Source organism: Camelus bactrianus, chromosome 12 (genome assembly GCF_048773025.1).
Source record: "Camelus bactrianus isolate YW-2024 breed Bactrian camel chromosome 12, ASM4877302v1, whole genome shotgun sequence".
Taxonomy (NCBI): Eukaryota; Metazoa; Chordata; class Mammalia; order Artiodactyla; family Camelidae; genus Camelus; species Camelus bactrianus.
The window spans coordinates 32,000,796-32,017,451 of record NC_133550.1 but is presented as its reverse complement, the minus strand read 5'-3'; the positions used below and the strand labels follow the sequence as shown (position 1 = coordinate 32,017,451).

The 16,656-nt window shown below is 36.7% G+C and overlaps 1 protein-coding gene across 3 annotated transcripts in view; it reads right to left on the bottom strand.

Moving 5' to 3' along the window:
* ALDH1L2 (aldehyde dehydrogenase 1 family member L2) overlaps positions 1-16,656 on the bottom strand; it is a 50,162-nt gene that overhangs the window by 4,235 nt on the left and 29,271 nt on the right. For all 3 annotated transcript variants that reach the window (XR_012510691.1, XM_074375143.1, XM_074375144.1), the window contains 9 exons: positions 16,208-16,278; positions 16,025-16,130; positions 9,847-9,934; positions 9,268-9,361; positions 8,046-8,145; positions 7,632-7,730; positions 5,702-5,867; positions 4,396-4,501; positions 1,757-1,956 (listed from right to left, as the gene is read on the bottom strand). Coding sequence is in view for 2 of the 3 variants with exons in the window: in XM_074375143.1 (XP_074231244.1) it covers positions 1,757-1,956; positions 4,396-4,501; positions 5,702-5,867; positions 7,632-7,730; positions 8,046-8,145; positions 9,268-9,361; positions 9,847-9,934; positions 16,025-16,130; positions 16,208-16,278 (1,030 nt within the window). In the remaining variant the exon portion in view is untranslated. The remainder of the gene's footprint in view (positions 1-1,756; positions 1,957-4,395; positions 4,502-5,701; positions 5,868-7,631; positions 7,731-8,045; positions 8,146-9,267; positions 9,362-9,846; positions 9,935-16,024; positions 16,131-16,207; positions 16,279-16,656) is intronic.

Here is a 16,656-nt window from a genome sequence, read left to right as displayed (position 1 = left end):
ATGCCGGTGGGCAAGGGCCACCTCTGTGGATAAGGCTTTGGCCAGCTCCCAGGCCTTCTAAGGACCAGAGTGCTGGCTTGCCAGTCTCCTCCCCAAACCCTTCTCCTTTATTTCCCATCTTGCTGACAAAACTCTCCTTTGCTATCCTTTGCCCATTTAGGCTGAATAGAAGTGATCAGGGTATGGTCCTTCAGGTTACAGTAAATGAAGCTGAATAGAGCAGCAGAAAGAAAAGCTTAAGATCAGTTGTTCTCATCTTATTTTAAAGATAAGAAAAATGCAGTTTTCCCAATTTATGTCGTATGTTAGAAACACAGAGGGCATATCCAGGCGAAAAATAAGTAGGTCTGTCTGTTTCTACGCTGTTGCGATTTTGAGCTAGCACACTCATGCATTTCTACAGCAGTTAAAGAGCATGAATACTACAGGTGAAACTAATGAGTGTATGATACGGCAAGCTGAGCTAAACCCAGGGTCCTTAACCTTAAATTAGTATCACCATAGGGAGGTTTGAAAATTCCTGATCCCAGGTCACACCCAGACCAATTAAATCAGCATCTTTGCATTTTTTCAAGCTCTCAGGTGATTCTAATCCAATGATGCATCTGGGAACCACTGAGCTAAGAGCGTTTCAAATTAGGAAAGGAAGAAACTGTTAGGTAAAGTTACTGTTTTATAATAAAACAGACATGAAGTGAGTTGATTATTCCCTATCAAAAGACAAGTGGAACACTGTTCTCTCACTTCATAATAATAATTTCCCTAAGAAAATCTCCCACTGTGTTTTGGATCCAGGGAAGAAAGCCAGATTGAAAACATGAAAGAAAAAAAAAGACTTTACCCTAGAATTTAAATGGAGACCTACTTTTATTGTTGCAAATACACTGCCAAAAGTCATCAGGAAAGAGAAAATGTAAAAATACCCCAAATTAACCAAATTTATGTTAGCAGACTATAATTTTGGTAAATGGCAAATATTTCAATTTTTGAAACAATATGCCAGACTTTGGGGCCTAAGAACATGGGCTGCAGGGCCAGTGGCTGTCTGTCTGACTTTGGGCAAGTTATCCAACCTCTCTGAGCCCCATTTTCCTCAGCTGTAAAATGACGACAATAATGGCACATGCTCCCATGGCTACTGTGAGAACTGCTCGTGCCATTACAGAGAAAGTAGTTAGAACAGGGCCTGGTGTATCTAGTGTTCTGAGTAGCTATTACTGGAAATGTGACAGTGTCACTGCCCAGTGAATTACATTTTGGGCTTTCTACAAACTCTAACTCTAGTTCCCAAATGCCCAGAAGGCCCTGCCAGTTTCAGGGCTGACTCTGAAAGACTGCCAAGCGGCTCAGAGACAGGGTTTATTCTTGGAGCTACCTGGTTACTGCCTTCTACCCATTTTCCTTTCTTGGTTCCACTTGGTCCCAGGAAATCTAAAACAAGTTCATGCTGAATGTCAGGTCAAAAACCCCAAACATAGTTTACCTAAAAGATACTGTCAGGGTTTTCTTTTCAACATTAATCTTCTCCTTTTAGAAAGAAACACTTTCCCACACAATTTGTATACTTTTCCGTATGTACATTATGTTCAATAAAAATGTTATAACATTTTAAAAAAATTAGTACCCTTGAAAACCCAGATCCAACTGCTACATAGGAAATGCCCTTCGAAGCAACACACCAGTGTTGAATGAAGCATGAAGCAGACTACTCTGATGTGGCAACAAAGGTGACATGCAGTAGAAAAGGAAGGCATACCTAAGTCTTTTCCAAAGCCAGACTGTTTAAATCCACCAAAAGGGGCTGCCACATCCGTCTTGTTGTAGGTGTTAATAAAAACAGTTCCTGCCTCTAGTTTTTCACTCACATACATAGCTTTATTTATGTCTCCTGTAAAAACCCCCGAGGCCAAACCGTACTCTGTGTTATTGGCTCGCTGCAACACTCCATCGATGTCCCTACAAGATGTTTTTAGGAAGACATAAAACTTCATTAATTGTAAAGCAAAACACTTGCATTTTAGGTCCTGCTATTTTCCCCCTCCATGCTAGAAATAGGAAAACGTTACTGCCCATGTGCTTACGTTTTTATAAAGGATATAGTCCAGGCTTACACCAAAAGAAACTCCCAATGAAATATTACAACCCTACTATTACATTTTTCTATGTAGCATGCAACACCTTTAAAAAATCTGAAGTCATCTTTTTAAACTTCTTCATGGGTTCTCCTTCATGACTACCCCATTGCTTCTCTCCCTTGACTTCCACTTCTGGATATGTTCTCAGAGTGCCCCCATGTCCCTCCATCTATCCAGATTTTATACACAGTTCAAGGTTTATCCGATGCCTCAACTTGAAGCCTTCCCAGTTCCCACAAGTGCCACTGTTTAGCCGGTAGAGTGAGTGTAGGCGCCCCATGAGAAGGCTCTGCAGCCAGACTGCCTGGGTGACCTTGGGCAAATGACTTAATCTCCCATGCTTTTCTTTATTCTTACAAAAAGTGGAAATAATGATAATAGTACATGTCTCATTTGTCGTGAGGATTAAATTAGCTAACAGTGTCTGGAAAACTGGAAATGCTTGGTAAAAGCCTGTTATGATCAGAAGCATGTATCTCTCCAGCTCACTATTTTGGTTTAACTTTTTGTGCATCTGTGGTTCACCTTCCAGCCAGACTGGAAGCTCCCTGAGGGCAGGGATAACATCTTATTTTTCTTTATACGAGGCTGTTGCATCATCAAATGAGAGTGAACTCAACTAATACGCTAATTCAATAAAAGGATAGTAAAATAATCCCTTCAATCAGGCTGAGGACTCCCCTGCCTTCTGACTCAGTACACGTGCTTGCCCAAGTGCAGATGGGAACCTGCTCTTCTCTTTGCTGGGTCCAGTTACGTGCCTGGCGTAGTGAGTATCTCACCTTTATGAGTGTCATCCTAATGTTTAAAAATGCATGAATTTCTACAACATGGCCAGTAAATGCAAACCAAGGTTTCATCTGGGGCTCTGGCAAAAAAAAAATAGGATTTCTGTTCCAAAACTGGAGGAAAACAGTTGTGCTGAATTCTTTGAGAAACAGCACAGGCTTCGTTGTGGTACCTTCCCAACAGATTTTCAAAGATCATCTTGATTATACACAATTTTCAACTCTCATGAGAAATGTGGAATCCAACTAGGAGTGGACTGAGGCTCTGCTAAAACTCTCACACTTCTGGGTGCATTGCATTTGAGTGCACTCCAAATTATATAGACTGGACTAAGGCTGAAAGATGGCTGTAGGCCACTGCCCACTGAGAACTATTGAGATGACAGCTTCACAAGCATGATTGCAACAGCACCAAAAGCAAACACTTGACTTATTTAATGCTTAGAATGACCCAAAAAAGTAGATACTATTAATAACCCAATTTCATAAATAGAGAAACTTAGCAGAGGAATTAAGTGGCCCAAGCCCATAAAGGGAGTTACTGCAGACTCTACCCCCTGCGCCTCCCACCTTATACCCTCTGCCCCCATCTGTCTCCCCTATTAGATGGCGAGCTCCTTGAGGACAGGAACTGTGACTTATCTAGGCTTATACCCCCTAAACCCTATATTCTAATATCTACATGTTTAACACAAAGGCTATCCTATGGGGGAATTTATAAGGAAAAGAGGGTAACAGGGCATCCTTGGGTCAGTAAGTCAAAAGCTTACTCGCGACAGCTTAGTGTCCCCAAGAGTCTCTTATAATAAGTCTATCAAAGCCCAAGAAGCCCTTCTGAACTCCATACTCTGTTTTTAAATCCTTCTCATTAGTTAAAGGAAAACTAAAGCCAGAATTCTGAACTGGGTACAGTATACCATGAAAGTCTACTTACTATATTAAATATTCTGATATGAGCTCAGTTACGGTAATGCCCTCTTTGATATGCTAAATGCTTTGGAAAGTTTCAGGTAACATAACAAGCCAGTATGTCATTTTCAGTTGATTATATGCTGATTGTGGACATTTCTACAAAGAGTTGAGTATTAGGCTTTTGGGAGCATGATCTCCTGTAAAGAAAGCAGTCTTTCTTTGGGAAAATCAGATTTCATAAATGCTGCCTTCCCTAGAAAAGTAAATACGAAAACTAGTTCTGTTATTCTCATTTACCTTATTCCAGAGACATTTCAAATGCTGAATATACAAAACTAAAACTTAGTCAGCTAATACCCTATAATGTTAGCCATTAATTTAAGCTAAGAAAATATACTACAATCTACATTAGTTAGCATTCTCTTCTAATTATTTAAGTTAATTATTCTTCTGGTAGAGAATTACATGCTTATTGATTTTTATGCTCTGTATATAGCACAATGGCAGAAGAAAAAAAATGTCTCTAGTCAGTCTGGTTAAATTGTGCCTGAAGAACATACCCATTTTGAAATTTAGAAATGACCATAATGGGCCCAAAGGATTCCTCTTTGGCAAGATACATGTGGTCTTCCACATCTGTGAACACAGTAGGTTCCATAAAAAAGCCTGTTTGAGAAACAGAAGAAAATAACATCAATTATAGGGTAACTTTTCAATGAATAGTTCTCTCATTTAATTACATTATAAATTTTTTTCTTCCCTTCTGGGTCTGTAAAACCAAGAAGAGTTTCATCTTCCTATTTGGCGTTAGCATTCTTAGGTTCTTCTTTTTTTTAATTCCTTATTACAAAAATTTCAAACAAATGTAAAAGCAGAGAAGATAATCTAATGAATAGTAAAATGAGTATTTATGCACATTTTGCTATATTTGATTCATTTTTTCCCTACTGAAATAGTTTAAAGCAAATTCCAGAGATTATAATTTATACTCCAAGTTTTTTAGTACAAATTTGTAAAAAAAAATGACATTTTATTATACACCACAATACATTATCCCACAGAACAAAATTAATGCTAATACCCTGGGCCCCATCAACCATTCACCTAAATAACTTTAGCCTCCATTGATGATCATTGCCTGACTCAATTATTTCACTCAATTTAGGGCATACCAAGCAGTGATTTTTCTATTCTATAATTTTTCTACATTAATTAGTAGAGATTCTTCTGCCAAAAAAAAAGTCTCCTTTGTTAGCTACATGGTTACCGAGAAATAGATTTCATACACAATACACAGCTTAAACGTTGGATTTTTTTTTCCCTTCTAATTACCAATTTTCAGAATGACGTGTTGGTGCACAATCTATCTACAACAATTAAAAAAAATGAGGTTTGCTGTTGTTATTTTTCTCTCCTTTTGGGTATCATGACACTGAGCCATTCACATGCTGCTGTAACAAGTACTGCTTTAGACAACAGGAATGAATCCTCCCAGGCTAAGCTGGCTAAAATTAAATCTCACAATTCCAGGAATGAAAACCAGCAGCTCCTGAATAATGCTGTTATCCATTACACTTGTTTACTGTGCAGCTAAGTGCACATCCATTTTATTTGATTTTTACAGCCTTGTAAAGCAGGACGTGCCTATTTCACCCCATTTTACAACTCAGGCTCAGAAAAACTGTGTTGTCTAAGGTATCACAGCTTATAAGTGGCCAAGCAGGATCTAGAAAGTAATTCTTCTGATCATATATAAATGCCACTATTTACTTTTGAGGCAACATGGTGCTGCAGTGAAAACCGTTCCCATTTATTCCAATTTAAGAAGCCAGGCTCCCCGTACACCTCCTAGGGAGGTGATCTTACCTGGCCTTTGAACTTGTCTTCCTCCATACACTAAGGTGGCCCCCTCTCTCACTCCAGCTTCACAGTACTGCAGAAGCTTTTCCAGATGGGCCTTATGATTTTGGGGCCCGTGATCAGTAGATCTGTCAAGTGGATCACCAATTTTCATCTTTTTAATTTCTTCTACCTGTATGTCACCCAGTTCACAAAACACAATTGATTGTTTAATAATAATAATAGATACATTTGACTGAGCTTCTACTGTGTGGTGGGTGTTCTACTAAGCTGTTAAAAGATGTGTTCTCATTTAGTCTTCACAGTAGCATTGGAGGTAGATATTTATTATTTTCATCTTACGTATGAAGAAACCAAGGATCAGAGAGGCTAACTGACTTGCCCAAGGGCACACAACCACTAAATACTGTAAAGTTTTCCTAATTTGAAAGCCCCAACTTTTAATCACTGAGGTTTTACAGAACATAAGCTACAAACACTATATTAAAATTATCCTGAATATTAATCCATTAAAATAGCAAACCTCACGTTCTAGAATTTTTAATACAGCATACTTACACTTTTCATAACAAAATCATTTCTAAAATGGCTACATTGTTATCTTTTTTCTCTCCCAAATGTGGCAGACTGCCCTTGTGGAATTCTCACAATACAGCCACACCAGGGAAATCACTAGAATGTCCTCATGAGAAACCATCTTTATCGCAGTGTTCATCACTGACATGTGCTCCTTGGTTATCTTAATCTATTTCTGCATTTCTGATGTTAAATCTGATTATAGTAAGAATAAAGGATGGGAGTTACCATGACCCCCCAGGGCCATGAATTTGAATTTAGGTCTCGCAATAATCCCTCAGTAAGTGCTCAAGAAATAGCTGATGAACAAAGGAATGAATATAAATTGTATATGTACAAAACATGTTTGTTGATGGACTGATACCATAAATTCTGGTCTCAGCATTTGAAATTTCAACAAGCTATAGTTGTGAGAGCCCATGACATGTAGTGCTGTAGCCTGTATTTTACTGAGGCACAAAACTGGATTACAGGGATGTTCATGAGGCAGACACACTGCCCAGCATCTGCCTCTCCATATGACTTCCTTGCTTCCCACTCTCATCAGGAAAGATGCCTTTGCTTCTTGAGGGCGGGCTGGGGGAAATTGGCTCTGAAGGAAAAAAGCTGGGTGCTGGTTTTTCAAACAGAGACAAATTCATGATTACTATTACCATAATAATGATATAATGTAGTATGCTTTAGAGTTTATTTTAGCCATAGAATTCATCTTAATAGTTTTATAAATAGTTATAAATAGTTCATATTTAGGAAATCATGACCAAAGTACTGGGGGGTGTTTATTTACTTATCTATTTATTTTTCTAGAGGAAACTATATGCTGTCATGTTAACTGTAAATTGAGTATTCGTAAGGATCCAGTGGTATCTCTCTCATAGTCAGTTTAGGGATTTATACAAATCCAGGCATATATCTCCCACAAATATCAAAGATCTAATATACTATAATGCAGAACAAGATATAGGTAATAACAGCTCTTAAGTATACATTTTTAAAAATAGGTTTTTAAAAATAGACATAACTTTTTATTGTGAAAAATTATAAACACATAAAAGTAGACATATAATATAATAAAACTCCACGTATCCATCAGAAGCTTCAATAATTTCCAACTCATGACCAATTTATTCCCCCATTTACTTCCTTCCCTCTTGGGTTATTGTGAAGCAAAGTCGAGATATCATAATTTAATCTGCAAATATGTCAGAAAGTGGCTCTAAAAGATAAGGATTGTCTTGTTTCTAAAATATGTAACTGTAGTATTATTATTGCATCTACAAATTCATTAATAACCCCATAAGTACTTGTAAAGTAAAGAAAATTTCTATACAACTTCTAGAGTAAATCTGAAGACGCTTACCACTTTTGTCACAAATTCATCGTGGATGGATTCCTCCACGAACAACCGTCCAGCTGCAATACAGTTCTCTCCTTTGTTGAAAAATACTGCTCCCATGCCCTTCAGCAGCAAAGGAGAAAATATTGTTAACATTACTGGGGAAGTCAAGATTGTCATAAAATTGCACACACTGAAAATTAGGTGCTCTCTACATCAGTTTGTAAAAACTGCCCCCCAAGTTTTAAAAAACACCTTTAATTATAAAGACGTTATTTTTAAAAGTAAGTACTCTGAGCAGTCCCAAATCTAAGCATAAAGAGGATGGCTTCTATTTATGATTAGAGAAAACCAAACCTCATTTTAAGATTCTTGATAAACAAGGTGAAGTCTGTCTCATAAGTAGGCACCTGTTTAGTTGGACTTGACCACTCTTACCATTCGCACAGCCTTGTCAAGTTCACAGTCATTGAATATTATAAGTGGGGATTTGCCACCAAGTTCAAGCGAAACTTTCTTCAAGTTGCTTACAGCACAGCTAGAGAAAAATAAATGGGATATGAGTTTTTTGTCTATCGGTCCCTCTCTATAATTATTACTTGGCAAGGAAAACATAACAGAGCCTCAGATATTTTAAGAAACTTATTCAAAGACAAAACATGAATGGCTGAATGGTGGTAATTGCTGAAGCTAGGTGATGAGCACAGGGGAGTTCATTATGCTATTCTGTGAGCTTTGTGTATATTAGAATAAAAACTTCTGTAATAAAAACTTGTCTCTTTTAAAATTCTGTGGTCAAAGGATTAGATATCCTCATAGGTAAATTTGGACTCTTTAGGTATAAGAATTTTGGTTACATAAAGACCTGGCAAAGAATTTAACTTTTAACCAGATTACTGGAGCACTGGGGGAAAAATATCAAGTTTTAGAAGTATACAGTTTATTTCTCCCTTCTTACAAAAAGTACTGTTATTTGAAGCATTTTTAAAATACTCTCAAAAATTCAGAAAAAAGAAAAGAAAAAAATAAAATTCCATTCAATGGCTCAAAGATCATTTTTATATTTTGATACACTTATTTCTGGTCTGTGTCCAAGGACAGCCTTTGCATTATTTAACATAGGGTTACCCAACATGTTCAATTTTGTACTTTATTTTTCTTTCCATTTACCATTTAACAACACAGCAATGTCATTAAAATTCTCCATGAATATGACTACACTGTATTCTGTTCTGTTGACATACTTTAACCACTGCCTTATTTTGGACATTTAGATGGTTTGCATTTTTTGAACTAATGTTACTGCTTTTTAGGAATTCATTTTATAAATAATCCAGAGTTGTCATTTATATGTCTTTTCAGTTTCTTTTTTGTGCTCCAAAAAAAATTTGGAGCACAACTTTAGTACAGAAAATGTTTTGCGCTGTATCGGTAAAGCTCCCAGAAGCCTGCAGAATTTTAACATGCATCTGGTTTTGCTGACATTGGGCTTTACACTTTGGAAAGTATTCTACTGTATTCCAACATTTCAGTACCCTGCTGTGATAAATTGATTTCTCTTCTAAATTTGATGTGGATTTTCTCCCTTTAAAAAAAGCAGAAACAAAGCCAAAAACCAGCTTTGACAGGATTTCTAGCAAATCCACACTAAAACCAATACCTCTTCATGATCTGTTTGCCAATCAGAGTGGAACCAGTGAAACCAAGTTTGCGGATATCAGGATGTTCAGATAGGCGCTGTCCTGCTATGCCACCTGTGGAGTCATGGAATAAAATATGAATTAAAACATTACTCAAGTTCTTATGGTGAAGGTGGCTTTGAATTCATTGAAGTAGATTTCCAAACTCTCATTTATATCTTAGTTTTACATTTTCTGTATTAATAACAAAGTGACAAAAATCTAAATAGTATCCTCCAGGCAACTGTCAGCCCTCAAAAAGATGGGTAAGCCTTGGTTTTTTAATCTTCCGAAGCAATTTAAAAAATTGAATTGGGCCACCTTAAGGTAGTTTTACAATGTTGTACAATTTCTGCCCCTCCAACCCTACTCACCCACCATTGTATTTCCACTTTAAGATTTTAGCACATGGTAAATATTTTTATACTTAACTGTTTGGTAAGCTGTATTTAGTTTTAATATAGTTATAAGTCGAGACAAGACTCCAGTGGGAAAAACAGTCATTCAGCTACCCTTGTACCATTCATTAGTTCCAGCAAGTGGGTCATTTGTTGGCTTACCTGAACCTGGAATGATGTTGATTACCCCCTTTGGAAAGCCTGCTTTAGCTGAGAGCTCTGCAAACTTCAAAGCAGTCAAGGGCGTGACCTGAGCAGAAGCAGACCCCAGTTACCTTCTTCAGATGCTGTCTTGTCCTTTGGACCAATCCCAGCTTTCCCTTTACGGCTGCACTAGAGTTCATTTTACTTTTTCTTTTATTTTGACATGATTTCAACTTACAGCAAAATTGCAAAAAATAGTACAAAGAATTCTTATGTATCCATCACACAGATTCCTCAAATGTTAACATTTTATTACATTTGCTTTATCCTCTCTCTGTGTACGTTTTTGAGCTGTTTAAAGAATAAGATGAAGACACTACCTCTAAATACATTTGTGTACATTTCTTAAAAACTAAAGGATTGTTTCATATAAGGAAATTAACAACTGGTAGAATACCTAATTTACACCCCTTACTCAGTTTTCTCCAACGGTCCCTATAATGTGCTTTATAGAAAAAGAAAATCCAAGGTCACGCATTGCATTTAGTTAACACATCTATAGTCTCCTTTACTCTGGAAGACTTTCTGAGCTTTCTTTTATATATCATTACACTGACATTTTTGATAAACACAGGCCAGTTGTTTTGTACAATGTCCTTTCATCTGGATTTGCCTGCCGTTTCCTTATGATTAGATTCAGGCTATGTACTTTTGGCAAGCAGACCACAGGAGTGATGCTGGGTTCTTCTCAGTGCATCAAATCAAGAGGAACATGCTGTCAGATAGTCCCAATATTGGAAATGTTAGCTTTGATCATCTGGTAAAGGTGATCAGCCAGATTTCATCACTGTAAGTTACTGTTTTCACTTGGTAATTAATAAATATTTTTAGGGAGATACTTTGAGAATACATAGGTATTCAGTTACTCTTCAAACTTCTACTAGTATTAGTATGCACTGATGATTCCTGTCTGAATCAATTACTATGATGGTTGCTAAATGGTGATTTTCTAATTCCATCATACCTTCTACATGTATTAGTTGGCTTTCCATTCCAAGAGCTTTCCCTTCTCTTTAATTAATAAACATCAGTGTGAACTCATTGATTCTTACTTTATTCAAATGGTTATCTTTTACCACTGTTACTTCTTTTGATGTTCAGATTGTTCCAGATTTGGCTGATGGGAGCCCCAATCATTCTTTGAGCATTTCCTTGCTTTTTGGCCCAACAAGATGTTTCAGGAACAGTTTGTATTCACCCTGATCCTAAGCCACCCAGGTTCCTTTCAGTGCAGAACAGTATTTTAAAACTGTGCTATAATGAGAAGTATATATTTGGTCTTTGTCTCTGGGTCCTGGCACACAGTTCCCAAAACCTTGGAAGCTCAAGTGAAAAATGTCTTTCATATACTAATGAGATGAGTGGTTGCTGGGAGACCCTAGGTAGTTTCAGGATGGAATCTGGTCACCAGAAATACCAGGCTATGATTAGAGATTTGGAACTTTCAGCCCCAAGCTAGGGAAGAGGGGAGGGAGGTTGAGTTCCATCACCAACAGCCAATGATTCAATCAATCATGCCTATGAAAATGAAATTTCCATAAAAACTGTTCAATAGTGGGGTTCAGAGAGCCTCTGGTTGGTGGATGCATCCATGTGATGGGAGGGTGGCACAGCCGAAATCCATGGGGACAGGATCTCATGTGCTCATGATCCTTCCAGACCTTACCTTATGTATCTCTTCATCTGTTCATTTGTATTCGTAATAATATCCTTTATAATAAACCAGTAACAGTAAGTAAAATGCTTTCTAGAGTAATGGGAGTCATTCTAGTAAATTATCTCATCTGAGGAGAGCATCACAGGAACCTCTAATTTATAGCTGGTTGATCAGAAGCACAGGAGGCCCAGGGTTTATGAATGGCATCTACAGTGGGGGCAGTCTTACAGGCCTGAGCCCTTTACCTTTGGGGTCTGTACTGAAACTCCAGGTAGTTAGCATCAGAACTGAACTGAATGGTAGGATACCCAGTTGGTGTCTGGAAAATTAGGGAACAGGTTAGTATAGGAAAACAAAACGAAACCCGTTTGGTATCAAAAGTGTTATGAGTAAAAAAATATGAAGATTTTAGAAACAAAGATCTGGACACAACTGAAGTGTCATTGCTTCTAGGCCCTCTCAGTGGACAGGGCTGCGAAACAGATGTTTGCATAGAGGTACACAGATCTTTCTATCCCCACATATTCCGATACTCATTTCTTTATCTAGCTCTCTAAATGTACTAAAACCCATGAGCTCACACTGATACCTCCATCCAGTATCTCAGGGCTCATCCTGTTCTCCTCCTTTTTCACATGTGTACTTCTCCAACAGTGAGAAACATAGCTCCCAATAGCCACAACATATTTACTTATTTACCCTAAAATGTACAGAAATTTGAGAATTAAGCCCTGTTTCTATGAAAAAGAAGCCTGCTAACTTCAGTATTTATTTGCAGTGTTTTTGCCTCTAGTCTGAGGACATGCAGTCCAAATATTAGTCAAAAATTACTTGGGTTAGTGCTTCCTCACTGTCCTCAGTGTGGTGATATTATTCATTTGAAATATGCTTTAATTAATTTTTTGGTTTGTATTCAGTTTTACAGTTTTTGCCCCATCTATGTTGACTGTATTTCTTTTCTTTATTGGTTCCATTGCTATCATTGTTGAGTATGGGAAACATGCTTCCAAAAGTGAGGACTATACAAAGGCACATTCAGAGAAGTGTCGTTCTCCCACATCGCCCCAGTCTGTCCTTTCCACCTCATTCTCCCCGTGTCTTGTAGATAATCAGTCTCATTAGTCTCTGGTTTATCCTTCCTATGTTTCTTTTTGCTCAAATGAACATGTACATATTTTCTTATTTTCCCTTTCTTTTTACACAAAAGGTGGCATAATTATGGATCTCATTTTAAACATCTGTTACAGCAACACATATCTCAGAAGCAAAATGAAACTCCTATTTTTACACTCTTAAAAACCAACACTGACTAAGTCTTAAATTAGTACTTGGTTAATGTGGTCTCAAAAACGGAATGTGCAAGAAGATCCATTGAGTTGTGAATAGAAAATTGTAGAGCTTCTGTTTATAGATTTTAACTGAGAAAGATGTGAAATAAACCAAACATAATTAACATTTGTTATGTGACTGAATAATGGTACTTTCACTGTTTGAATGAAGGTTGGATGGTTACCAGTAACTAAGGTGTGTGTGGTGTCCTAGGAAAGAACAGGAGCTCACAAGGCCAAGGGAATGATGGTGTTTCCTCACTTGCTCATGGGCTTTCAGAATATTGCCATGTGCTAAAGTTTATAGGCCTGGTTACATGGATTCACAGACTACATTGTTGTTTTAACTAATGCAAACTTCATAAAAAGGTCAAGTGACTGAAAAGGAATCTGTATAAAAACAGCATGATAAATAATAATACTAACAAAGCAACCACAAGCAAACAAGAAAAAGGCAGGGTTAATTTTTCTTCCTTCTCATAACGGGTCTTGACAGTAACATTGTCAGGTTTAAAAAATGGCAGTCTAGTTAGACTTGATGAGAAATTTCAAACGCTTGAACATTTGCAATTGTCAAGAAGATATTTCAAATGGTAGACTTATATCTATTATAAAGATGATGCTATACCAAAGTATATACTAGTACGCTGTAGTATAAAGTCATCATGATTAGAAAGACTTGAAAACTAACTATCCTGAATTAATGACAGTTTTTTTAAAGTAAGAATAAAAAGACGTTTATGCCATTAATAAATAAAATACAACAAATTGTCTCATCTTTATTTCATCTCTTTTCATTTCTACTGCTTTTCTTTCATTTAGCTAACCAGTTGAAATATAGGTTGACATCATGGCAGGATTATAGGTTTCAGTGATATATGGGAAAGCATTTAGCAGTTTCTAGGCAAGAGTAGATCATTGCTAAATATTAGGTTTAAAAAGTTGTTAGAACCTGTCAGACCTGGACCAGTTCAGACCATGGGAATCTGTACTTTCTTACATGGTAAAGGGCAAAAGCCATTTGATTCAGTCCTGATATTCACACAGGCCTTAATATTATCAGTGGCTTCATACCATGAAAAAAAAACCTCCCACGTAACGAGGGTTACTTTGGGTCTTTCATTCTCAGGATTACAATGATCATCAATTATTAAACTATCAGTTTTAAATCTCAGATAGAGCCAGGCTATGATTTACATGCGGACAGAAATTTTATGTCTTTGTCACTGACAATATGCTTGGCAACTAGCGTGCACTCGATAAATTTTTGTAATTTTGAACATTACATATAGTCACTGGAGTTCTCCAATGATTAGCGCTCTCATTGGAAACCATATATGATTTTCAACCCAGGCCGTACCTTAGGAACAAATGTGAAGGTTATAAGTAATACCAATGCCTGGCCTTTGACCAATTAAATCAGAATCTCTGCCAGTGGAGCCCAGTTACTAGTATTTTTAAAAGAGAATGCCAGATGATTCTAATGTGCAGTCAGGACTGAGCACCACTGGGCTAGGTGATCTGCCTCCTCTCTTCACTTCACTAGCTTCCTGCTGTGTAATGAGTGGTGCTTCATGGGAGAAACAGCACTCATACAGAATGCTGGTGAACATACAATTCCCATGGAAGGATGTGCCAATATCTATCACACAAATACATGTATCTGTTAACTGCTCCTGCTATTAGGAATATAACCCTATAAATATAGTTACAAATATGCATGATGCCATATTTACAAGGTTACTAACTGCAACATAGAGTATAATAATTAAAAGGTGGGAAAAATCTAAGTAGCCATTAATTAGGAATTTGTTAAATAAAATATTGTTTATACAATGGAAACCGTTTTTAAAAAGGAAATTTTTTTCCCTTTTGGTAAGTATGTGTAGAATGCTAGTATTTTATTTTATTTTTGTATCGTATTATATTGTGGTAAGAACGCTTAACATGATATCTACTCTCTTAACAAGCTGTGAAGTGTAGAGTACAATATTGTTAACTATAGGCAAAATGACGTATAACAGATCTCTGGAACTTACTCCTCTTGCATAACTAAAAGTTTATGCCTGATGATAGCAATTTCCATTTCCCCCTCTTCTCTGTGTTTTTTTAATGGGTTAAAGACATATTTTTTTAAAAAATTATCTATTTTAAAGTTTATTTAATTAAAAATATATGTGTTTATATGTGCAGAGAGTATCTCTGGGATACCTAAGAAACTAATAAATAACAATGAATAACATTGGTTGCCTCTGGGAGGTAAACTGGTTAGCTGGGGAGATAGAAGGGCGACTTTTCACTATTTATCTCTTTTATCTTTTGAATTAAAATTTTTTTGAATGTATACCTGCTTTTTTTAATGAAACTGTTTCTAATGAAGAAAACATGATGGCTGCAGTCAATGGCTATGTAGCTATGCCAAATGAAATTGTGTTTAAGTCCTAAAAGAATAAATAAAAGGAGAGTTAATAGGGAACAAACTGTAAACTCTTCTAGATTAGAGAAAAAATTTTCTCCACGATTTGGGTACCTCAGAATGTCTACTACGGTGCATACAGAGTAAATGCTCAGCCAGATGTTAGGTTGGCTACCATATTTTTTTCTTGAAAAGCCATTGTAGCATTAGTAGATACTTTTGAGAACTCTATCATATGAATTTTTTTTTATTATTTCCTTGTTTTCCACATGTATATATTTTCACACAGGTGCCACAATCATGTACTTTCTCTAACATGTTTTTCCTTCATCTTCCATGACTTGATAATATTTTTGATAATTAAAATTTGAATGGCTACATAATAATTTTTATTTTGGTATCTCATAGCTACTGTAAATAACTTCTTCATTATTGGGCATTTGGTATTTTTCAAGAATTGAATTGGTTTGTAGAAATTCAGTGGACTTCACTGACATACACTATGTTTGCTTCCATTGTCATGGAAGTTTTAAATCATGGACTCCCCATAGGATACACTGGGTAGCTATTAAAAATGAATATTTACTACTATGAAAAGATGCCCATGATATATGAAAAGACGACATAATGTACAATCTCATTTTTGTTTAAAGATATACTTTTTGTAAATGTATGTCTCCGGTTTTTAGTAAGTAAGAGAGGAGAAGATGCTGCATCTGGCCCCGTGTGTCTCACCTGCGCTGGCTTGAGCACTAAGGTATTGCCTGCTGCCAAACACGCAGCACTCTTCCACGCCAGCATCATCAGCGGGTAGTTCCAGGGGATGATAATGGCACAGACACTGCAGGAGAAGAAAGACGACATCCTCAATTGTCTTAAACTAACACAAGTCACTCAGAGGTGGTTTCCTTGTCTTACCCAAGTGGCTCCTTCTTGGTGAAGGTGAGATTGCGATTTGGACGGGCCTGGTTGATGGGAATTGTAGAACCCTAAAGAATAAAAACGGTTCACACTTATTTTACTAATTTAAATGTGTAAATTTAATCCCAAAGAATCCATTTTCTGCCTGCCTCTCTTGCTTTTTCTTAGCTGATATAAAAAGGCAGTGTTCAATTTATAAAAAATATATTCACATTTTAAAAGGAACTGCTGAAAAATAAAAAAAATAAAAAGGAACTGCTATACCTTTCTCAAAAGAACTGAGGCATAGGAGAATAAAACCATAATTCTAATTTAATCACCTCCATTCCCAATTTGTTGGCATGGCAGAGAATGTTAATTGTCTGCCCAATATCCATTCTCCCCTCTATCCTTAGTAACAGAAACCCTACATTAATAATGAGGAAAACAATGTGCCCAGATAGTGT